The sequence below is a fragment of the Populus trichocarpa genome, chromosome 16 (genome assembly GCF_000002775.5).
Source record: "Populus trichocarpa isolate Nisqually-1 chromosome 16, P.trichocarpa_v4.1, whole genome shotgun sequence".
NCBI classification, from domain to species: domain Eukaryota; kingdom Viridiplantae; phylum Streptophyta; class Magnoliopsida; order Malpighiales; family Salicaceae; genus Populus; species Populus trichocarpa.
The window spans coordinates 13,143,979-13,166,889 of record NC_037300.2 but is presented as its reverse complement, the minus strand read 5'-3'; the positions used below and the strand labels follow the sequence as shown (position 1 = coordinate 13,166,889).

Genomic DNA, 22,911 nt, shown 5'->3' with positions numbered 1-22,911 from the left:
AAGAATTGTTAAAGGAAGAAGACGAGGAGGAAGGGGGAATTAATTCGTTGAATTCTTCTGGCAATCAAATTTAAAATAATTGTCAATGGGAAAAATCATTCATCTAAGAACAAAGAAATGTAAATGGGAGATCGAATTTGGAGCAGCCTTCATTGACTCTCCCGTTCTAATGTTTTTCAAGTCCAAGGCACATGGTTTGCCACCGAAATCATCATGCCTCGATCAGTCTAATTCGGTATGTTAACAGTTATTTTTTTCATTTGTTAATATATTAAAATTATTTTTTTATATTAATATATTAAAATATTTTTTTTAAAAAAAAATTAAATTTTGTATAACACAATAACAAAGTCTAATAAATGAATGAATGTAACCATCTAGGTGGTGGTCCAGTGGTAAGAACTTGGGATTAAGAGGTTTGCTCCCTCTGTGGTTTCAGGTTCAAATCCTGTTGTTACTCATATGATGGCCACTGGAAGCTTGCATGGTCGTTAACTTCAGGGCTCATGGGATTAGTTGAGGTGCACACAAGCTGGCTCGAACACTCAAGTTAATCTAAAATAAATAAATGGATGAATGTGTATTTGTCCTCTGGAGGAGAGGAAACAAAACATGGATTCTACGGTACTGAAAGGAAGAAAATGTAAGAAAAAAATTAGTTTTTGAATAGTTGAGATTTAAGGGATCGAATATAATTTTCTCTCTTTTTTTATATTTATTTCTTTTTATGCCACGTATGTATTGGTAAACTAATCACAACAACTTCAACGTTATGAAATTCTTTGGAACTCATATATTTGTTTATAATAAAATCTTTAAAAATACTGTTTAGAATGCAATATAAAACGGCATCGTAATAAAATGAAGAAAACAATGGAAAGAATGGTCAACAGGTATGCTCCAGTACAAAGCACGTACTACATGACATAATTAATACTCCCCGCGTAAGAACCGCGTGCACTTGGAGGCCCTCTTGCATTAATTTTTTAATCCTTGTACAAAACTATGTAATAATCTTACAAGAAAAAAAATAATATATGCTCTAAGATAGATAGATAGAACCCTCGTACAAAGGTTGTTCAACTTTACCTTTGGTAAGCATATTCCCTTAATTAATTTTTTATACCATGATGGTTCAACAACTCTTCTAATTTCATCTATTTGCATAATTTAATTCAGAAATTAATAATTTTATTTAGAACACAATTGGGACCTAGAAAGTACTTCACTTGTGGATTTCATCGATTTCTTCTGTGAATTTTTATGATGTGTTTGTTTTTTAAAATTATTTAAAAAAAAATAATATTAAATTTATATTTTTAGATGTCTTTCATTGTTTTGATATGATAATATAAAAAATAAATAAATATCTGAAATAAACATCATCTTGAAACGTTTCTAATTAAAAAATATTTTTATAAAAGCATACATAGTTAATAATAATAAAACTATGGTTTACATTTGGATTAACATGATTGCAAGCAACTTATTATTTCTTAAATAAATATAGAGGTTGATTCTAAAATCTTGATGTAACTGGGTTAATCATTTTGTAAGTGAAGTATACGGCAAGAAAATTATTTTATTAATAAGAAGTATGCAACAAGATATATAATATATCTTAGAAACAATCAATACTCCCCGATTACCAAATAAGTAGCCCCTTTAAAAAATGACATATATTTTATTTTATTTTTTTAAAATTCAAAAAATAAAACTTGTATCCAACTTAAGATTTTTTTTTTGGGGTTCAATTTCATACTAGTAGAACATAAAATTTGATTTCAGTTAAAAAAACTGTATATACCTTTTAATTTCTCACCGATTCTTTTAATTAGATGTAAATTTTTATTTTTAAAGTAATTTTTCTTTGTTTTTTCTTCTTTCAATTATGGATGAGGACAAATAATGGAGAGACAAAAGAAGCACATGATTTTATATTACACATGCACAGATAAATTAACAGTATTTTATACTTGATATTAGAGTCAACAAAACTCTAATATCACGTTACAAAACCATTTTAATTTAAAAATTTAAGTAATTAGATGAATTTTCAAAAATTAATTTATATTATTCTATTATAATCACACGAAGAGCAAGAAAAACACCTTCACCAGCTAAATAAAAACAGGGAAAAAGAAAACAGAATAAAATCTCATAGATTGAAGAGCACATGATAGCTCTAAGCTAGGGTTTCAATCTCTCCCTTTCCCTTTACTCGCTACTGTCTCAAGTCTTTTCTCTTTGGTCTTTGGATACCATTCTTCTCTATCACGCGTTGAAATCAAATCATGCTAGTACACGACTCCGTTTTGAAGGACACATTTCAGTACCCTTGTCTTCTTTATTGTCCGAGGGTGTGAAGGCATATGCCTTGTCTTTATAATAAATTTGGACCCACTATAGCAAGATCAAGAGTTTTGGAAGGCAAAAATGGCACAAATTTGTGGCAATTTCATGGGAGATAGGACCCTCCATGAGGCAAAACCTCCCTGATGAGATATTTGGAATTTTCTCTCAACCCTACCTTGCTAGCTATTATCATGCAGTTCGTATCTGAGTAAGGTGGGAACTATGGAAGAAGTCCATTTTATAAGAGGCTGTTTGGTTCTGCGGTTGAACCTGCTTTTCACCGAATTTCAATTTTTTTTTTTTTTTGCTAAAATTGAGTGCGGTTTGTACTTTTTGGATCGTTTTGATGTGCTGATGTCAAAAATGATTTTTAAAAAATGAAAAAACATCATTGGCATGTATTTCGGCACGAAAAACTATTTGAAAAGCAACCACTACCACACTGCCAAACACCCTCTTAGTACGGCAATCTCTTTGCCTTGTTGTTAGTGTATAAAATAGCATCTTCTACTTTTGCTTTTTAATTTTTTTAATTAGCTTTTTTTTAATATAAAGTATAAAACATTCCCCATTAGTCTATTTCTGTGTCAATAACACGACAGAGAATTTTTTATTAATACTTGTTATCATACGATACAATAAGTCTTATTTAATCATAAATAATTATTTATTAATTAGATAAATTAAAATAAATGATTGAGGTTTTTACATTAGTATAAATTTTAGTACGGAATTATATATATATATATATATATATATATATATATATATATATATATATAGTGTTTTACTTGGAATTCAAATTTTTGGGAAGTTGCAAATACACACAAGGACCCTCCACGAGTTATAGCCTTCCTAGCTAAATACTTGAACATTTTCTTGAGCCTATCTTCCTCAAGGTACACACCGTTCTTATCTAAGGCAGGTCCTATGCTAGTCAATTCTATAAGTACGGGATTTTATTTTCATATTGTAGTTGCATAGAAGAATCTTTTGTTTTTTTTTTAATAATTTATAAAAAAAAAATAGGATGATTGATGCATTTCTATGACACCATGAACTTATAGAATTGAAATATTTTATTTAAAATACGTATTCATATCAAAGCATTAAAATGGGCTAAAATATATTTTTATATTGAAAAAATTGATAAATCAAATTGGTTTAATGATAAAATAGAATGAAATAAACCATAAATATCCCACGTTGTGTTCAAATAAACCACAAATTGATGTGCAAGTCCAAGCTTTAATATATTAAATACCCAACAATATTGATTCATATGTACCAAGTACTTGCCCCGAACCCCAAATTGGATTAAAGTTTATTCATCAAAGAAATATATATATATATATATATATATATATATATATATATATATATATAATCTTTTTTCCTTGGATTAGACCAAATAAATGGAGAAGAAGGTATAAAATATGATGATCTCCGATAGGACTATTCGAATTTGAAAATTCAAAGTTTTCTTATTTTAATAATTTAAGCTTCTGGCAACAACAGGGATAGGTATTTGTACGAGTTAATACTGTTTTTTTTTTTTTGTTCAAAAACTATTTTTGAAATTTTTTATTTAAAAATATTTTTTTAAAAATAAAAAAATATTATTCTAATAAATTTTTGAATTTAAAACAACCTTAAACAATACTTAACACTTAAAATAATATTAGTATGAATAAATAAATGATGAAAAAATAAAGAAGGTACAAGGCTGCACTTGAATCTGTCCTTCCTCACATAGTTCTCCACCGAATGAGATGGTCTTCCTTCGCGATAAGACAGCGACATCTCTATTGACAAAGATGCCCTCGTCAACTCTCCCCATCCAACTACTCGTCCTTCCCGTCCTTCGCCGTACGGTTCCTTCCTTTCTCTTTCTAAAATACATAAATACCCCTACTTTAGAAATACTCCAACTCCTTTCTTTTTCCTCTCATCTGAGCTTTATTTTAAACATGAAAAGTAGAATAAAAAATTGATTTGATGAAAAAAAATATTTGCTATAAAAGTGTGAAGGATTGTGGATCTAAGTCATTTATTATCTTATTATTATTAAACTTAATTCTGTTTCACAAATTAATATGATGACTTGTTAACTTAACACTCGATTTGAACTAGATTTTAAATTAAAACAAATAAAATTTGACTCGATCAAACCTGGTTGATCAACGACCCAATCATCCTGATTAAAATCTAATTTTAAAAAAATTCAAAATAATATTATTTTAATTTTTTTAAAAAAAAAATATTGAAATGATATCGTTTGGATTTATCCATGTTAACGAGTGGGTAAACCATTCAATTCATGACCTAGTCTTGGACCGAGTCATGGGTCAAACCAAGTTTAATGATCTTTTTAATATCATTACACGTGATATTGATTTGTCTCATAAAGGTTCTTGATTAAAAATCAATTTGTTCCTATTTTAAATTTTAAAAAGTTAAATATTTTACTAGTATTTTGTCAAAAAAATTGTAAACCAAGTTAAAGAGATTTAAAATAAAAATACAAATACGCAAGCTATGAAATATGTAATTATTAAGGATTTTCAAAACTTTTCACAAACCAATACTCTCAAATGAAGATTTAATTCTTTTATTTCATGTTCAAGTTTATTAAGCTCACTTCACATGGTTTATTTAGTTTTTTCTTTCCTTTTTTAACTCCTTTAACTCTATGTGATTATTATAGAATTTAATTGTGATTATCTAGTATTTTCCTATCTTAATTACCCTATACTCACAATTTAATTTAAATAAAATTATCATTTTTTTCATAACAAAGATCATCCCAACAATTTCTAAATAAAATGAAATTAAGATAATAATGATTAGTTTAGTAAAGCAATTTTAGCATTGTGAGTTAAAAAATGCAAAAAAGGGTTTGTGAGAGAATTCTAAGATATCGTTCGAGGTTGGGATTGAATCCATTTTATATTAAATTTTGAATTTTTTATTTAAATTAATTTTTTTATATTTTTTAATTATTTTGAAATACTAATATTAAAAAATAAAAAATATTATTTTAATATATTTCCTAGCATAAAATATTTTAAAAATAAAATCTCAAAGAATCAATAAGGATAAATTGGTCCTTTGAGATGAGAACAAACAGAATAAAGTTCTTCTTTAAGAAAGCCACACAAGGGCAATACCGTAATCAGAACATATCCATCTTCCTCATTCGACACTCCCTCTTCAACTACCTAAAGCAGACCACCATTTCTTTTTTATCCTTCTGTAACGGTTACTTCTCAGCCTCCAAAACCTCCATTACTTGTATAAAACACCACTACTTCTCCTCCCTCTCCTCTGAGAATCCCACAACCAAACCAAACCAAACCCGAAGACCCCACCTTTTTTCTTTACCTTCTGAATCTCTCTAACCATGAAGAGACAAAAGACCTTAGAAACCAACGCCAACAACAGCAACCTGTTTGATCTCTTGTCTGAAGAGATAGTTTTTACAATCTTAGACTTCATCGACACAAACTCTTTAGACAGAAAGTCTTTTTCTTTAGTTTGCAAGTCATTTTACATTACAGAATCAAAACACCGCAAAAATCTTAAGCCTTTAAGACAAGAACTCCTTCCAAGAGTCCTTAACAGATACCCACATGTAAACCATCTTGATCTTTCTTTATGTCCACGTATAAATGACAATTCTTTGAATGTAATATCAAACACCTGCAAAGATTCATTGAATTCTATTGATCTTTCAAGGTCAAGGTTCTTTTCTTATAATGGGTTGATGAGTTTGGCTTCGAATTGTAAGAATTTGGTGAGTATTGACTTGTCTAATGCCACTGAGTTGAGAGATGCTGCGGCGGCTGCGGTGGCGGAAGTTAAGAATTTGGAGAGGTTGTGGTTGGGGAGGTGTAAGTTGATTACTGATATGGGAATTGGATGCATTGCTGTTGGTTGCAAGAAGTTGAGGTTGATTAGCTTGAAGTGGTGTATAGGTGTTAGTGATTTAGGTGTTGGTTTAATTGCTGTTAAGTGCAAGGAGATTAGAAGTTTGGATCTTTCTTACTTGCCCGTAAGTTAATTATTCTTGGTTTAATGTTAATTAGTTTCTTTGTGTTTTTGTTTCATTTTTCTAATTGTTTTATATGGGAATGGATTTATTTTGTAGCTGTATCAAGTCTTGAATTTAGTTTAAGTTAATTTGTTTGTTGGACCCATCAAGTTAGGATTTTTCTCTTTTTCTATCATATTTATTTTATCACTTTTGTGTTGTGTTTTAAGATGTTGATCATAATTATGATGTGAATAAATTCTGGAAATTTATTCCTACATGTTTATGTTTCCATTTAAGAAACGGTGGGTTATAATGAATTAGATTAGCTGACATGAAGGTTTGCGAAGTATGCGATTTCATCTAATTGAGAGCTTTCGATTAAATTATACTCACGTTATTGTTTTCCTGCTGTGCAGATTACAAATAAATGCTTACCGTCCATTTTGAAACTACAACATCTTGAAGATATAGTTCTAGAAGGATGCTTTGGTATAGATGATGATAGCCTTGCTGCTCTCAAACATGGCTGCAAGTCCATGAAGGTATATTGATTAGCGAAGCATTAATCTTATAATATGACCAGACTTCTGACATATCGTACCTAATATAATACAATATGTCTGCCAAACCTCTGTAATCAAAATATTTGTAAGGATTGGGTTATGACAGATGAGAAAGATACTCAATCAAGTTCTTCTTGCATATTTTGTTTGCGGCTATTTTTATGGCATGGAATGTCATCAAGGATGTTCTGTTTAATTAAGTTAAGAATATGTTATATATATATATAACCGTAAAATATACACTACGATTGAATTTGACCACTAGGGCTCATACCAAGTTTTATTTTCAACTGAATGAAAGTTCACTTCAGTTGCATGCCGAAGTAATCTGTTTGACAAATTACCTTAACTCTTCCTGTCGCAGGCACTCGATATATCAAGTTGTCAGCACATCAGTCATGTTGGCCTGTCTTCCTTAATAAGTGGCGCTGGAAGCCTACAGCAACTCACCCTGTCATATAGCTGTCCTGTAATTTTTTTTTTACTCTATTCTTTTTGTAATATGTGAGAAGTTTTTTCTATTTCTCTGATCTCTGTGCTTACAATTTCTTGATGGTGTTGATTCAGGTCACCCTAGCTCTGGCTAATAGTTTGAAAAGGCTTTCCATGTTGCAATCTGTCAAGCTAGATGGTTGTGCGGTTACCTCTGCTGGACTGACAGCCATTGGCAATTGGTGCATAACACTAAGTGAGCTGAGCCTGAGTAAATGTGTAGGAGTGACAGATGAAGGTCTCTCTTCTCTTGTAACAAAGCACAAAGACTTGAAGAAGCTAGATATAACATGCTGTCGGAAGATAACTGATGTTTCTATCGCCTACATCACAAATTCATGCACCAATCTCACTTCCCTGAGAATGGAGTCATGTACCTTAGTTCCTAGTGAAGCATTTGTCTTGATTGGACAGCGATGTCAGTTTCTTGAAGAGCTTGATTTAACAGATAATGAGATTGATGATGAAGGTTTCTCCTTTCACCTTCACTTTCCAATGAAGAAATGCTTGTATAGACTAGCATACTTATGCTCATTTTATTTGCAGGTCTGAAGTCCATTTCTAGATGTTCTAAACTCTCCAGCTTAAAATTAGGAATTTGCCTAAACATAAGTGACGAGGGGCTTTCACATGTTGGCATGAAGTGCTCAAAACTTACTGAGCTTGATTTGTACAGGTATTTAGTTGCAACCCCTGATTTGGTTCTAGTCAATGGAATTTAAGTAATTGAAATAACAATAATCAGTAATTTATGATGAACTGAATGGAGTTGCTTTATTCAGGTCTGCTGGAATAACAGATTTGGGCATTCTGGCAATTTCTCGAGGTTGCCCTGGGCTTGAGATGATCAATATGTCATATTGTATTGACATTACTGATAGTTCCTTACTATCACTTTCAAAATGCTCAAGGTTAAACACATTCGAAAGTCGAGGGTGCCCTCTTATCACATCTCTAGGTCTTGCAGCCATTGCTGTGGGGTGCAAGCAGCTCATTAAGCTAGACATAAAGAAGTGTCACAACATTGGTGATGCTGCAATGCTTCCACTTGCACACTTCTCTCAGAACCTCAGACAGGTATTCTCCCCTAGGCAGTCTGGCCTATATTATCTCCCTTGTTTGCCAAAACAACACCTTGAGAACAGTACTGATATTGGTGGTTGTGATATGGTCTTTTTGCAGATTACTTTATCATATAGCTTAGTTACTGATGTGGGGCTCTTGGCCCTTGCCAGCATCAGCTGCCTGCAGAGCATGACGGTCCTGCACTTGAAGGGCTTGACTCCAAGTGGATTGGCAGCTGCCTTGTTGGCATGTGGAGGCTTAACAAAAGTGAAGCTCCATTTGTCTTTTAAATCATTGCTTCCACTGCCTCTTTTTGAACATTTGGAAGCACGTGGTTGTGTGTTTGAGTGGAGAGATAAAGAGTTTCAGGTATGTCCTTAATTTATGATGAGCTGGTGCAATATTTCCTAAAACTATCTGATTAGCTTAATATAAAGATATTATCTGCCATGGCCACAAAATTATGGATATGTACCTTGATGGTATTATTATAGTATGACCGTTGGTACATGTGTGCATTCTGTCTGGAGACAGAATATTTGTGCACATCCATGCTTTCTTCTGAAGCATCAAAAGAAATTGTAGTCAGACCACAATTTACTTTTTAGATTTTTGGTTCCAAAGCTATAAAGCTCTGATATTCATTTTTTTCCATCAATAGCAGTTTTTAAAATTAGATGGATTTAGTTCAATGAATATATAGATTTTTCCCTTTTTGGTGAATAGCACAAAGAATGTGTCGATGATTTTGTCATTGTGTCTTCCTCCGAACACATATCCAGTGATTGAAACTTTTGATGATTATTGTTATGTTTTTATGATTGACAGGCTGAATTAGATCCGAAGTGTTACAAGTTACAGTGGGAAGATATAGCTCAATAGAGATTGAGGGTTGTGTTCTCTGGGGAGGATAAGTTCTCTTGCCAGCAAATGTAGAATCTAAGCTAAGGCGTGGTTCATACTTCGTATAGAAAGGAGGAATCAAGTTGAGAAGGCGGCAAAGTGTCATACTTCATATAGCAAATAGGAATTCTGGGCTCATGTTCAAGTTTTGATGCAGCTAGTAATCATGTTTTAGCCTTCCTTCCTTAATTGTATTATACAAGACAAGGTAAAATCATGATGGCCTAATGGTCTGTTAGCTGGATAGCTTGGAAGCAAGAAGTGACTTTGTAGCGTGTAGACATGGAACCAAAAAAATAAAAGCAATGTTCCTCAATTCTTCTGTTACTTTAATTTTTGTATGTAAGCTCACATGACAGGTTCATTTTGTGATCGTCGTCATCAACAAGAGAACAATCTCCTCTTGTATATATAAAAAAATGAAGACCACTTGTTCATAGACCATAGTTTGGACATCCAGAAGAGGTGACGATTCTTGGCCCATCTATGCCTCGCAATCTCCAATTAGGCTTCTGCATGGCTCATATAGGTATGCATGGGCCTTGGACTTGGGTTGTCATTTCTCTTGATGTCATATATATGATAAATATTATTTTTTAAATTATTTTTTTAAAAAAAATACATTAAAATATTATTATTTATTTTTTTAAAATGTGAAAATAATTTAAAAATAATTTAAAAACATAACAAACAAATTAAACTAAGAAAAAATTTCAAAAATCTTCGTAAGTGTGATTGGCCTGATTTTAGTCACCTAGAAATTGAGCAAATTATTCAGATTATCTGGAATATTGTGAACATGATTGAGTGTGTTTGGTATTGTGATTTTTTTTGTAGTTATGATTTAAAAAAAATTGTTTTATAAAAAATATTTTTTGTTGAGGTGGATTTGATATTTATATATATTTGGTTAAAACTGTTGTTGAAATTGAAGTTGAACAAAAAGTAGTTTAATGTGTTTGGTTAAGAATACTTTTCAAATTGAAATTATAAAATAATTAAAATATATATATATATATATATATATATATATATATATATATATATATATATATATATATATATTGATGATTTTTAATTTAAACACTGTAGATTTAACTATTGCTATTACATCATGAAATAAATAATACTTTATAAAAAATATTTTTTATTGTTCCATTAAATTATCTGCAATTTCATCACGTATGAAATACATCCGACAAAGACTACAGTTTTCTTGGTTTTTTAAGCGTGCAACACATCAGGTAAAATATCATCAGGAACAAAATTGGAATTGCGATCAAATTCTGCAAATGATACATCATCATGCGATCTCCTTCTAATTTATGTAGTGTCATTAAATAATGTTAAACACTAATTTTTTGAATAAAACACAATTAAAAAAAATAAATTTTTTTACTGTTCACATTAACAGTGCAAGTGAATAAAGATTAGTTGTGTTTTATATCAACATGCTGCTCTTTCTACGTGAACAATGCAAAATTTCACTACACTGTTAACGTGTTCACTTGTGTGCAGAGTGAATTAATTCACTCAGCACTGTTCATTTAACAAAAGTGAACAGTGCTGGCGAAGCAGCTAAATCTTGCTTCTCTTAAACTGCGTTTCATTGCTATTTTTTGCGGGACCCATGTTTGAAAAACATCGGTTTAAACTTAACCAAATACAATTAATTTGTGATTTCTTCATGTGTAGACAAACACATTTTTAGGGTGTTATTTTTAATTAAGAGAGAGATAAATAGAGAGGGGGGATGTGCTTGTGGATCCCGTATTTAGAACTTATTTGAAAAGTGTGTTGCTTTTCAAAATATATGAAAATAATATATTTTTTATTTTTTAAAATTTATTTTTAATATTAACATATCAAAACAATAAAAAAACATAAAAAATAATTTGAAATTAAAAACAAATTCAAAATTTTTCAACGATATGATTGGACCACAAAGTCAAAAAGGGTCTTAATCATCTAGAAATTGAGAAAATTATTCATATTATCTGGAATATTGTAAAAATTACTTAAAATTAATTAAATGATTTTCTGAATTTATTGAATAATTGTGGTTAAAAAGATAAAAAAATTTTGGTTGGATTGGATTTTTTTGGTCTAAATTAAACATTTTGAAAGCCTATCCTTCTTAGTAACCGATTTTTTTATGTTTACATGCATGATTTCTTCATGTGATAAAAAAAAAATGTAAAACATTATATTCTTTATATTCATATAGATATGGAGAAATGCAATGCACTTATGTCGTGAAGTTTAAAGTATTTTTACAAATAGGATACGTTCAATAACATAAATATGTTGCTTTTTGAGAAATCGATGATGAGACTCGAATCTAACATTTCCAACCGAGAGTGCTTTTGTAATATATTATATAAAAATGTTTTTATTTATTTATTTTTTTATAATTAATTTTTAAATTTAATTTATTTATTAAAAAATATTTTACAAACAATAATCTATTTATAAAAACATCTAACAATTTCAACCATCACCACCATTACCGTCGCCGCCGCCGCCAAAGTTACATCTTTTATCATCGTATCACTATATTTTTCGCATCACATGTAAATGCCTGCAAAATAAATCTTCGTTTATATCGTTTTGAACCACTTAAATAAGGTTGTTCTGCGACAAAATATATCATATGCCAATCGAAGGGTCAACTTCTATGATGACGAAAGGGCTCGGTGCTAGCTAAGACTGAGCGTGCAATTTGCGTCTTAGGTATAATCACAGATTGATTTTTTTATTTGATAAATCTTACTGTGTTATCACAGGAAACGTGACCACGTCTCCCCTCTCAACCGTCAGAACTTTATTCCGAGGAACAATACTGTTTGAAAAGTCAACAAAACTGCCATGCATGGTAAGACACTGCACCTTCCCAGATGAGAGGTCACTGTGCTTGGCCATTGTTGTCGCCTCTTCTCTGGCTGGCTGTTCCATGCTGTAATTGGTGGATTGGTGGTTGGCAAAGGGAGGAAAAAAGGGTTCCAAATATGTCAAACAAGTCCACCGGGAGAGACGAACCCAGGTGCTAGCCACCGCCGCACCCTGGAACCTCCTCCCTGTTTCGGTGCTGCATGTCTTTGGGATTTGGGAGTAAGTGTGATTCTGGTTATTTTTTAAAGTGTTTTTTATTTGAAAAATATTAAAATAATATTTTTATAAAAAAAATTATTTTTGATATCGATACATCAAAATGATCTGAAAACATCAAATTAATATTAATTTGAAGAAAAAAAATAAAAAATATATAATTTATTTTAAAAATATTTTTAAAACACAAAAATAAATATTGCCTTAACATTTTCTATCAAAATTATATTGAGGAACATTAGCTACTTTAAAAACATCAGCTCAGGAAGAGTTAATTAAAGCTTAGTTTCTCAAAAATTAATTAGCCTTATAGTGTCAGAAATAATTAGATAGTCTCTCGACTGATATATATATTTTTTTAGTTTAACGTGGATGTCCGGGCCAGCTTGCGTGCACCTCGACTAATCCCACGGGCCCTGAAGTTAACGACCATGTAAGCCTCCAGTGGCCATTATATAAGCAACCACATGACTCGAACCTGAGACCACAGAGGAAGCAAACCTCTTGGTCCCAAGCTTTTACCACTGGGCCACTACCTAGATGATTTCTGGACTGATATTGATAGTCTTTAACTTAGTTTTTTTTCTCTCCCAAAAATCCCTCCTTTTGTAGACAAGTCTCCTCATTTTACTTTATTCTTTTTTATTTACTCTGTTTTTCAAGATGCAAAAAGAAAAAAGGAGCACTAAATTGATAGGGGACTCAATTATAAACAAATATAAAAATATGGAGATTAAATATATAGTTTCTAAGTACAAGGACTAAATTATAATATATTATATTATCCTATTTCATGCACGCAGTGAGTCAAAGGAGAAATGGTCAGACTTGATGCCTCAACAGTGAATAGCGGCTAGCTCACAGCTTCACTGGCTTTGGAGAGTAAATTATTATTTGAAGGTTCTTTTCTTCGTGGGGAAAAAGTTTTGAAGTTCTTTAGTCCATGCTATTAATTTATTCGTGACATGAAGAAAATTAAGCTTCAAATAAATTATTATTGTTAGGGAAAAAATTAAATATAATAAATTAATTTAATCACAATATATAACTAGATCAATATAATTTATTAATTACTAAAAAAACTATCATTAAATATTATAATTTTAAATCAAGATTGAGTTTTTGGACTTGAGAATTGAGTGTGTTGAGTGAAAATTAGTTCTAGTTTTTGAGATAATGAGAAATTAAGTCGTGATTCCAAGTCTTAACATAATTTTTAAACAAATTTAAAGTAAATTTTAGCATGATTTTATGTTTTTTATATATATGATTATAACTAACAATTACGATAATTAAAGTATTAATGTTTGTAATAATTGAAATTTAGGTGATTTATTAACTGAAATTATACTGAATAATGACAGTTTACTTGTTTTTCTCTAATTGTCTATTAACTTATAGTAATTTAAAAAGAAAATATGGTAATGCCATGTTTACTTATGAGGGTTAGTTTTGTTCTAAATAAACTTGGTGGATTTTTCACAAAATATATATATATATATATATTATGATACTAAGGATAAGTAAACATGGAAGCATGATCCATATGTTCCTTTTTGTGACAGTCAAATATTAATATTGTTGATCCTTCACAAACATGCCTAACGTAGAATTTGACCTTATAGCCTGGTTTCTTGCTTTTCATGTTTTGTTCGGCTACGTTTGTTTTGCACCTGTTTTTATATTTGTGGTATAAAAAACATAGTAAGATATTTGATAATTGTTAAAACTATGTTTTATACTGCGGCATCTACTAAAAAATTGAGTTTGAAATGCAGTTTTTGTAAAGCAGTTTTTACATATTTTTTTAACTGAGTTTCGTAAAATACTGTTTGTTTTTTAGTTTCAAAAGCGCTGTTGAAAAAATTTTTATTTTTTTTTATTTTTTTCCTTACTTCAAATTAATATTTTTTTTGTGTTTTTAGATCATTTTAATACGCTGATATCAAAAATAATTTTTAAAAAATAAAAATACATTATTTTAATGCATTTACAAGTAAAAAGCACTTTGAAAAGCAACCGCAATCACACAACTACCAAACATTTTATACATGTTTTTTGCTGCACATAAACTTCACTTATAATTTTTTTCAAACACGTATCTAAATTCAATTAACCTCAGCTAACCACACTTTTTTAAAACTTATTTTTTTAAAACCACAACCATAAAAGTTACCTCAAAAACAAACACCCCAAAATTAGTCCAAAGAAAAGTGTATATATCTCTTAGGCTTTAATAATATGTAGCAAAAACGGGAATAAGATTCTTGTTGCTTTCACATAGTTATTTTTTAAAATTAATTCTTGGATGGGATTTGACAATTATAATTGTGATTTTATGTTATGATATCAAACTTAGAAATATAACTTATTAATCTAATATATATAACCTAATAATTGATTCAAATTAATAAGATTTTCATACATTTAATAAAATATCAATGGAACTTCAAATCAAAACCAATCCTTATTTTGTTTTTATGAAAAATAGTTAACAACTCATCCTAATATTTAGATTTTAAATCTCTTAATTTCCCAAATCAATACTCAATACCATTTCATCTTATTTATTTACATAAACAGTAAAGCTCTATAAATTAATACTCTTGAAATCATGAAAATTTATTTATTAATTAAGAGGTTATTTAAATTTTAAACTTAAATCGATACCAAATAAAAATATTATTTAATTAAGGTTATTAATATTTCAATGTAAGAATAAAAAAAATAGGCAATTACTTGCTAGATTTATTTATTTTTTGACAAATCATCCCTCCTCCTTAGATTTGTAGCTTGCTGAAATATCATAAAATAAAATTCAGGAGATTTATGTTAATTCCAAATTGGAATAGCACCAATAAAAGAAATCTCCTGCAAAATGGTCCCTTCTAAACCATCCAAAGCATGGATCATAGAGCTATAGATTGAGCAAATCAGAGGCAAGACAGATGGCTAACCATGCAGCCTCCCGGCTAGTGATTGATCACTGATGAAGCTGAGTTGTTAAGCCGCCATTTTCCAAATGGGACAAGTCCAGTCAAAGCTCGTGGCTTTGACCAAAAATATTTTCCACAGTCAAACTTTGCTTCTAGCTTCTCAGAAGAAGCATAGAGAGAGACCTCCGTGCATCAAACCTCACGAAAAACATTAGCATCCAACCCCTTATATATTCCCTTACAAAACTCATTAACCTCTCTAAGACTTTCAAACTTCATGGCATCTTCAGCTTCTGCGAGCATATCAAATTCTATGAATTCTCCATCAAACTTTTCTTTCTCGACCCAGTTTATGACTTCTTCTTCCTCTCCTTCTTCTTTTACTAATCTTCTTTCTAGTAATAACAAAGACATGGACAACCTTAGCTGGGGACTTTATGACCATGGAACGAATGATAGAATTGGTATTGAAATCCCAAACTATAAGTCATTTCAACCCTTTTCTCCTCCCCCAGTTTCTCCTTCTTCTTACTTTGCCATTCCTCCTGGTTTAAGCCCAACTGAGCTCTTGGACTCACCTGTGCTTTTCCCTACTTCTAATGTAAGTTCATGGACTGAGTTGTGCTTGTATGGACATGTTTTTTTATGGTGATAAATGGGTTTGCTTTTTTTTTTGTTTTTAGTTTCTTATTTATGTCATGTTTTTTCAGGGTCTTGCATCTCCTACAACTGGGGCTTTTGCTGGTCAAACCTTCAACTGGAGGGGTAATTCTAATGACAATCAGCAAGGTGTTAGTGGAGAAGAGAAAAACTACAGTGATTTCTCTTTCCCAACCCAGACAAGGCCTCCTGCAATTTCATCATCCTTCTTTCAATCCTCTTCAAACAGTGTTACAGTGGTACTTTTCTTTACATAACATATTTTACTACAGTTCTATATTGTAAGAGTTTGGAGCTTTTGAAAAGTCAAGACTGTTCACCATTTGACCCTTCTAATTTTCGTTGATAATTTATGATGCAATTGTAAAATTCAAGATAACTATACTGATTTTGTAACAAATAAATGGAAAAACTGGACTGGTTTTTGTAAAATTCACCATCACTTTTTAGGATCCTGAGAAATTGTAGTCTAGTTCAAGTCTAGAATTGTTTCCATAACCTGCTGTGGTTCCACTTGACAGGAGAAATCCCTGAAAAGGAAACAAGAAGAATGGAACTTTGACCAATTAAAGCAAACTGACTTTTCATCAGATCAGAAAACAGGAGTAAAATCAGAATTTGCACCAGAGCAGAGTTTCTCCTCGGAGTTGGTGCCACTCCAAGCTAACATGCAAAGTGTTAACACTGCTGCTCAACCAAGTTTCAACCAATACAATCAATCAGCTCATTATATGAGAGAGAATAAAAGGTCTGATGATGGATACAACTGGAGAAAATATGGACAAAAGCAAGTGAAAGGGAGTGAGAATCCAAGGAGTTATTACAAGTGCACATATCCGAATTGCCCAACAAAGAAAAAGGTGGAGAGATCTTTGGATGGACAGATTACTGAAATAGTTTATAAAGGAAGTCACAACCATCCCAAGCTTCAATCCAGCAGAAGATCATCCTCTCAATTAGTTCAGCCTTCTGGAGGTGCCAGCTCAGAAATCTCTGATCAATCAATCGCACCAATAGAGTCTAGCATGATGCAGGAGGACTCTTCGATTTCGCTTGGGGAGGATGAATTTGACCAAAGTTCATCAATGAATTCAGGAGAAGAGGACAATGCAAATGAACCCGATGCCAAAAGATGGTAAGCCAAGACAAGATCGTCTCTCATGGCCTTACCCATGTTGTTGTACTGAAATTGCATGAGCTTAATTAAATATGTTCTTTTGTGATTTTGCAGGCAGGGACAGAACGAAAACGAGAGTATTTTAGGTGCTGGGAGCAGGACTGTTAGAGAACCTAGAATTGTGGTTCAAACAACAAGTGACATTGACATACTTGATGATGGCTATAGGTGGCGAAAATATGGGCAGAAAGTCGTCAAGGGAAATCCGAATCCAAGGTAATTAGTGATATCCCTTCATCATAATTTTGGCCTAAAAGGATCATTTTTGTCATTGAAGGTGGTTACCCGCTTGGTTTCTTAATAGTCACAATCTTGTGATTTGCAGGAGCTACTACAAATGCACATCTGTTGGTTGTCCTGTGAGGAAACATGTAGAGCGAGCATCACAGGATTTGAGAGCTGTGATTACAACTTATGAAGGAAAACACAACCATGATGTTCCAGCCGCCCGCGGCAGCGGCTACATGAACAAAGCTCCATCCATTGCTAACAGTACTGCCAATGCGCCGATCCCTATAAGGCCTTCCGTCATGGCCAATCATTCTAACCAGACAAGTTATCCAAACTCCCTTCACAGCACAAGATCATTACCAGCATCAGGAAGTCAAGCACCATTTACCCTCGAAATGTTACAGGGTCAAGGGAGTTTTGAATACTCAAGTTTTGGAAAGCAGAATGGCACCTACATGAATCAAACACAATACTCCGAGGGTGTCTTCCCTAGAGCCAAGGAAGAACCAAAGAATGACTCATTTTTTGATCCCTTCCTTAACTAAAAATCACTTAACACTTGGAAAAGATAGGATCAGAAAAAACATTTTCAATTAGATATGTCTGTGTTATTGTATATTGTTATACATCTGGTGCAATTTTTTAATTTGTTTTTGGGGCCATTTGAAACTCAAGAGACAAGGCCTCCACGAATCAATGTTTAAGGTTACTTAGAAGAAAGGTAAATGTTAATTTTTTGTATGCAGTCATATTTGACCATGGACTGAATAAGACTTTGGAAGTTTCTTTGCTACTGCATTACCCTGCCCCTTTTTCTTCTCCGAAGCCCTGTAAATCTTTGGTCCAATTTTTTCTTTACTTGCTATAATTGTGGAATTGTTCCTGTGATAATTAATCAGTAATTTGTCATTTGCTAATGATGGGAGAAGGACTTGAAAACAAGAAATGCCTTTTTCTTTATACATCCTTGCCAAAACAGAACCATGAATGCTGATCGAAAAATAATACATAAAAAGGAAAATTTGACAGATTCCTCTCTTGTTTTGAATATATTCAATGCCAAATTACAGTCAAAGCAAGGGCTTTTGTGCACAGTGCTATCTATTCAACACGGAAATTTGTGTACAGTATATTAAGTGGATGACAGATGAAACAATCAACATATACAAAGAATCACACACCAGAAGTAGAGTCACTGTTGTGCTGCTCATAACCCAAGAGCAAGGGCGTCGTGCTAGGAGAGTGGCTCCACGCAGTTGTTGATGAACCAAAGTCACCCCAATTGTCGTGTAGGTCCTAACCAACCATTTTAATGTCCCGGTTGGGTACAAGACAGCAACTACTTAGACTCACCGAAAGACAGAAATTTAAATGTAAGATTGAGTTGATAGTTTATATCCTGAAATAAGAGCTGATAATGCCAATGATATGAACGCGAAGAACCCCATACTAATGGCTGCTGCTGAGGAATCAGTAAATATGTTATCCGCTCCTTCTCTCATCCTGTTTGTCAAGGGAACTGCTGAAGAAGCTGAAGATACCAACAGGTAGGCCACAATCTGCAAATTCAGGAACAAGGAAAGGAAAGTTGTAACAATCTAAAACCTTCACATACAATGCACCAACAAATCAAAGCCAGTTGCCAAAAGAAAAGGTCTACACCAAACCTACTAGCTAGGTTATGCTCTCAGATTCACCAACTTGTTGGGTCAAAGGAATCAAGTTCCCCTTATTGGTGGCAGTAGAGTGATGTTTTGTCACCTAGCTTAATTGGCAGGATACAAAGTCGGTTAAACTTCATGGAGTTGCAGTTTCCAGTTCAGGATACAACAGATTGAAAAGTTTCTCCCCTTGTTAGTTGAATTTGAGCCTCCTCTACACAACCAATAATTAGATCTTACTGGGTCGAATGTTGGTCCCACCATCCATGCGCACACCAATGAATATCTTTAAAGGAGGTGCAAAAGGCTTAAAAAAAGGCAGGGATCGATCGATAACAGAAAAATAACTGGAGGGTTTGATACAATTCAGATTGGAAACTTCTCCAAAGTTATAATCAAATAATTTGATAGTGTAATGAAAATCAATGAAAAGTGACACTATTTTTCCTCTCAATAAAATCATCCCCGTCCATCAAGTGTAACCACTTGCTGCAGAAAGAGTTGAGGACTTGCAAATGCATCTATAATTTCAAAGTTGGATATAAGAAACAAATTAAACCATACATTACAAATAATGTTCTAGATGTAGAAAAATCTAGGTAATGAGACAACTGCGATAAACTAAACGTCGACAACATATAGAAAATCCTTCCTTAGTTTGACTGCAGAGCTTGTTAGAAGATAGTAGTTAATGACAAATTTCCTCTAATTTCCTCGAGTTTGGTTAAACATTGTTGTCAGCTTCAAAGAAAAAAAAATGTATTCTTAATAATTGAATATTTATGAATACATGCAAAACACCCCCGGTCACAAGGCCTAGATACAGAATCATTGGCTGTCAAGAAGACTGGCAGAATGGAACTTGGGGTATATCAGCCCCTACTTCACAAAATTCAACAAATCTTAACCATCAATCAAATTAAACCCATTAAAGTCCAAATCAAAGATCAAATTCCAATACTTAACCATTTCTTAGAAACTAAACAAATCACAGAAATGTATTACAACAAAAAGGAATTAGAGAGTCAAACCTGATCCCCAAAGAAATCAAACATGGCAGAAGTCCTCTTTTCTAACATTTGTTTCCCAGTCGAAAGCTCTTGAACATGTCTTAACACTTGCCCGGCCGTATAAAAAGTCGAAAGTATTGCTATTGCCAACAAATACCTATAATTATCACAATAAAATCAATAAAAAATATTAAATGACTCCCAAATTAAAACCCCAATTCCAGTTCCATTGTTAATTACCTGTACTCTTCATATTTATCAAAATCTTTCCAATCTCCATGTTTGTTACTGGCCATGATGATAAAAGCAAGCAAAGAAAATAACAAAGCCAATCCTCTCAATGCTAATGACCCTCTCTTTAACATGTCCTCTCTTCTCCATCTCCTTGTAATCGGCGCCACACCAAACCCCGTTCCTGTCTCCGCCGCTGGTGTTGTATTGTCAGTCGCCGGCGATTCTACGTCCTTCTTCGGTGGTGTATGCTCTGAATTTGACATCTTCAGCTTAATGTCTTAAATTTCAAGAAAACAGAACAACGTGAAAATAAGAAACAAGATTTTATTAAGACAAGCAGGGAAGGAGTTCTGCTTGGGGGGTTTTTGCACAGTACGCGTTTAGTGTAGTGCCGATGCTTGTTTACTAGTTCGTTAGCAAATAGAAGCTGGACACGTGTGAAATGAATATGATTTTGATGGCGTGGCGAAAATTTATTGGATGAAAGAGAACAGAAGATTCACGTGGAATGTAGTGGGAACTTCGAGATGGTAACTAACAACGGGAGATACGGTCCAGCGAAGCAAAAGGCTGTCCAAGCCAAAAGTGGGAGAAAACTATGGATTCGGCAGAAAGGATGTTCTTTTCTTAGCTTGACTTTTTCTTCTTTTTTTTTGGTAAATATCAAAATAAATGATGCCTTTTTGTTGATAGGATGCTTCATTTGAAATGCAAATTAGAGAAAAAAGATTAAGAAATTGAATACTATAGGAATGAAATAAATGTGAAAAACTTGTGTCAAATATCTAATTCATACTGGGTTTAAAATTCAATTGAAAAATATATTTATCTAATAAAATTTGATTAATTTAATCAGATTTTTAATGATCTGGTAGATATAGCTAAATCTGATTTAAATTTAACCAAATTATTATTAAGAATTTTTTTAAAAAAAATAAATAATATTATTTTAATAAAAATAATTGACCAAATGATTAATTTGATAACCTAATAACTTAGATTTTTTTTTAGGTTAGTCCCAAACCAGATATCATAACTAAAACTTGGGATTTCACTTCGCTGAAATGAACTTACGAAGTTATTTGTATGGCTTTGGTTAGGCCATGGTTTGGACAAAACAATGGTGGTTATATATTAGTTCTTGGAGAAACTACAAATTAGTCCCCCATCTGTATAGGGGATTTTAATTAATGTTGTTCTTCATCAAAAGCAATTAATAAAAAGTTGTCAAATGAACTTAAGAAGTTTTGTTAATTGCTTACAAGAAAGAACAATGATTAGTGACGAGGTTGATGGAGAATCCTAGGAAATCAAGATCTTTTCAAGGTTCATAGATGGAATGGGATCTTAAGGAAGAGTACAATGAAATTGAGATCGTTGAACTTGGACTCCATGGTTTTCTTTGGTAGGACATCCGATACTTAAGTTAGTGACAGTTTAGGAACACGGTTGAAACTGTGTTTTTTGAAATTTTATTTTATTGTTTTTATTAGAAATTATTTTTTTATTTTTTTATATCATTTTAATATGGTAATCTTAAAAATAATTATTAAAAAATAAAAAAATATCATTTTGATGTATTTTTAAGTTAAAAGCATTTTGAACCACCACCGCTATCACAATCTCAAACAGGTCCTTAGTATAGGTGTAGGAGGAGAGAAATCTTTGAGATTGTACTGTGTATGATTGGATAGAAGATCTATTATATGGTAATTACATGAGATAATAATTCTTAATAATGGATGGTGATACTATTAAGTATGAAAAGAGATGTCCTATTGGATTAGGTTCTAATATGGTCATGCATTGATGTCGTTTCATGAGTCTATGGATTACAATTAAATCACGTTAGCATTAAATAACAAGAGCCTATTAATTATTATAGAGATAATTGTTTTTTAATGTATTTTTTGTTTGGAAATATATTAAAATAATTTTTTTATTTTTAAAATTTATTTTTAACATTAATATATTAAAACGATACGAAAACAAGAAAAAAATATAAAAAAATCATTTTGTTTTCAAAAACATTTTGAATCCATGTTGGATTCGGGTACATTGCTAGTTGGAATCCAACTAGAAGGGAAAGGTCAACTTTGAATATTGCTGGACATTGAACCATGCCTCGGGATCCCAAAAACCAATCCTTGATCCAATTCTTTTTTCCGGATACCTGTAAAATGATAAATTCTTGTAAACTTCGGAAAGTGGATTGTTTTTACATTTTAAAAATATTTTTAAAAAAATTTAATTTTTTTTTATTTTTTTTACTTCAAATTAATATTTTTTGATGTTTTTAAATTATTTTGATGCACTAAATTTAAAAATAATTTTAAAAAAATAAAAAAATATATTATTTTGATATATTTTTAAATAATAAACACTTTGAAAAGCAACCGTAACCGCAACCACAATATATCAATAGTTTTTTTTCATGAATTCATAAAATTAATAAAAAAACACGGTATTTATAATGGAAA

General features: G+C 31.8%; 3 protein-coding genes across 3 annotated transcripts; 2 read left to right on the top strand and 1 right to left on the bottom strand.

The window, feature by feature from the left end:
* The first annotated feature begins 5,551 nt into the window (after positions 1 to 5,551).
* LOC7488750 (F-box/LRR-repeat protein 3) lies at positions 5,552 to 9,730 on the top strand. Its single transcript, XM_002323602.4, has 8 exons — positions 5,552 to 6,409; positions 6,808 to 6,933; positions 7,319 to 7,423; positions 7,522 to 7,915; positions 7,993 to 8,122; positions 8,229 to 8,523; positions 8,629 to 8,880; positions 9,340 to 9,730. The coding sequence occupies exons 1-8, from the start codon at positions 5,759 to 5,761 to the stop codon at positions 9,391 to 9,393; spliced, it is 2,007 nt and encodes a 668-aa protein (XP_002323638.2). The 5' UTR covers positions 5,552 to 5,758; the 3' UTR covers positions 9,394 to 9,730.
* A 5,978-nt stretch (positions 9,731 to 15,708) lies between these two features.
* LOC7460408 (probable WRKY transcription factor 33) lies at positions 15,709 to 18,324 on the top strand. Its single transcript, XM_002323601.4, has 5 exons — positions 15,709 to 16,059; positions 16,169 to 16,357; positions 16,640 to 17,253; positions 17,350 to 17,511; positions 17,621 to 18,324. Exons 1-5 carry the CDS (start codon positions 15,736 to 15,738, stop codon positions 18,069 to 18,071), a joined length of 1,740 nt encoding a protein of 579 aa, XP_002323637.2. The 5' UTR covers positions 15,709 to 15,735; the 3' UTR covers positions 18,072 to 18,324.
* Positions 18,325 to 18,517: 193 nt separating this feature from the next.
* On the bottom strand, positions 18,518 to 20,798 carry LOC7488749 (CASP-like protein 4B1). The gene is made up of 3 exons (XM_002322997.4): positions 20,438 to 20,798; positions 20,219 to 20,354; positions 18,518 to 19,085 (listed from the first exon to the last, which is right to left on the bottom strand). Exons 1-3 carry the CDS (start codon positions 20,692 to 20,694, stop codon positions 18,894 to 18,896), a joined length of 585 nt encoding a protein of 194 aa, XP_002323033.2. The 5' UTR covers positions 20,695 to 20,798; the 3' UTR covers positions 18,518 to 18,893.
* Positions 20,799 to 22,911: the final 2,113 nt, after the last annotated feature.

What these genes read in the sequence shown, in the direction of transcription:
- LOC7488750 (XM_002323602.4), top strand. Translation starts at nt 5,759, where the DNA reads ATGAAGAGACAAAAGACCTTAGAAACCAACGCCAACAACAGCAACCTG. An exon ending in TAATGAGATTGATGATGAAG is followed by an intron (nt 7,916 to 7,992) that starts GTTTCTCCTTTC and finishes TTTTATTTGCAG; the next exon opens with GTCTGAAGTCCATTTCTAGA. An exon ending in TCTCTCAGAACCTCAGACAG is followed by an intron (nt 8,524 to 8,628) that starts GTATTCTCCCCT and finishes GTCTTTTTGCAG; the next exon opens with ATTACTTTATCATATAGCTT.
- LOC7460408 (XM_002323601.4), top strand. Translation starts at nt 15,736, where the DNA reads ATGGCATCTTCAGCTTCTGCGAGCATATCAAATTCTATGAATTCTCCA. An exon ending in CTTCAAACAGTGTTACAGTG is followed by an intron (nt 16,358 to 16,639) that starts GTACTTTTCTTT and finishes TCCACTTGACAG; the next exon opens with GAGAAATCCCTGAAAAGGAA. An exon ending in AAGGGAAATCCGAATCCAAG is followed by an intron (nt 17,512 to 17,620) that starts GTAATTAGTGAT and finishes TGTGATTTGCAG; the next exon opens with GAGCTACTACAAATGCACAT.
- LOC7488749 (XM_002322997.4), bottom strand. Translation starts at nt 20,694, where the DNA reads ATGTCAAATTCAGAGCATACACCACCGAAGAAGGACGTAGAATCGCCG. An exon ending in GATAAATATGAAGAGTACAG is followed by an intron (nt 20,355 to 20,437) that starts GTAATTAACAAT and finishes TGATAATTATAG; the next exon opens with GTATTTGTTGGCAATAGCAA. An exon ending in TTGATTTCTTTGGGGATCAG is followed by an intron (nt 19,086 to 20,218) that starts GTTTGACTCTCT and finishes CTGAATTTGCAG; the next exon opens with ATTGTGGCCTACCTGTTGGT.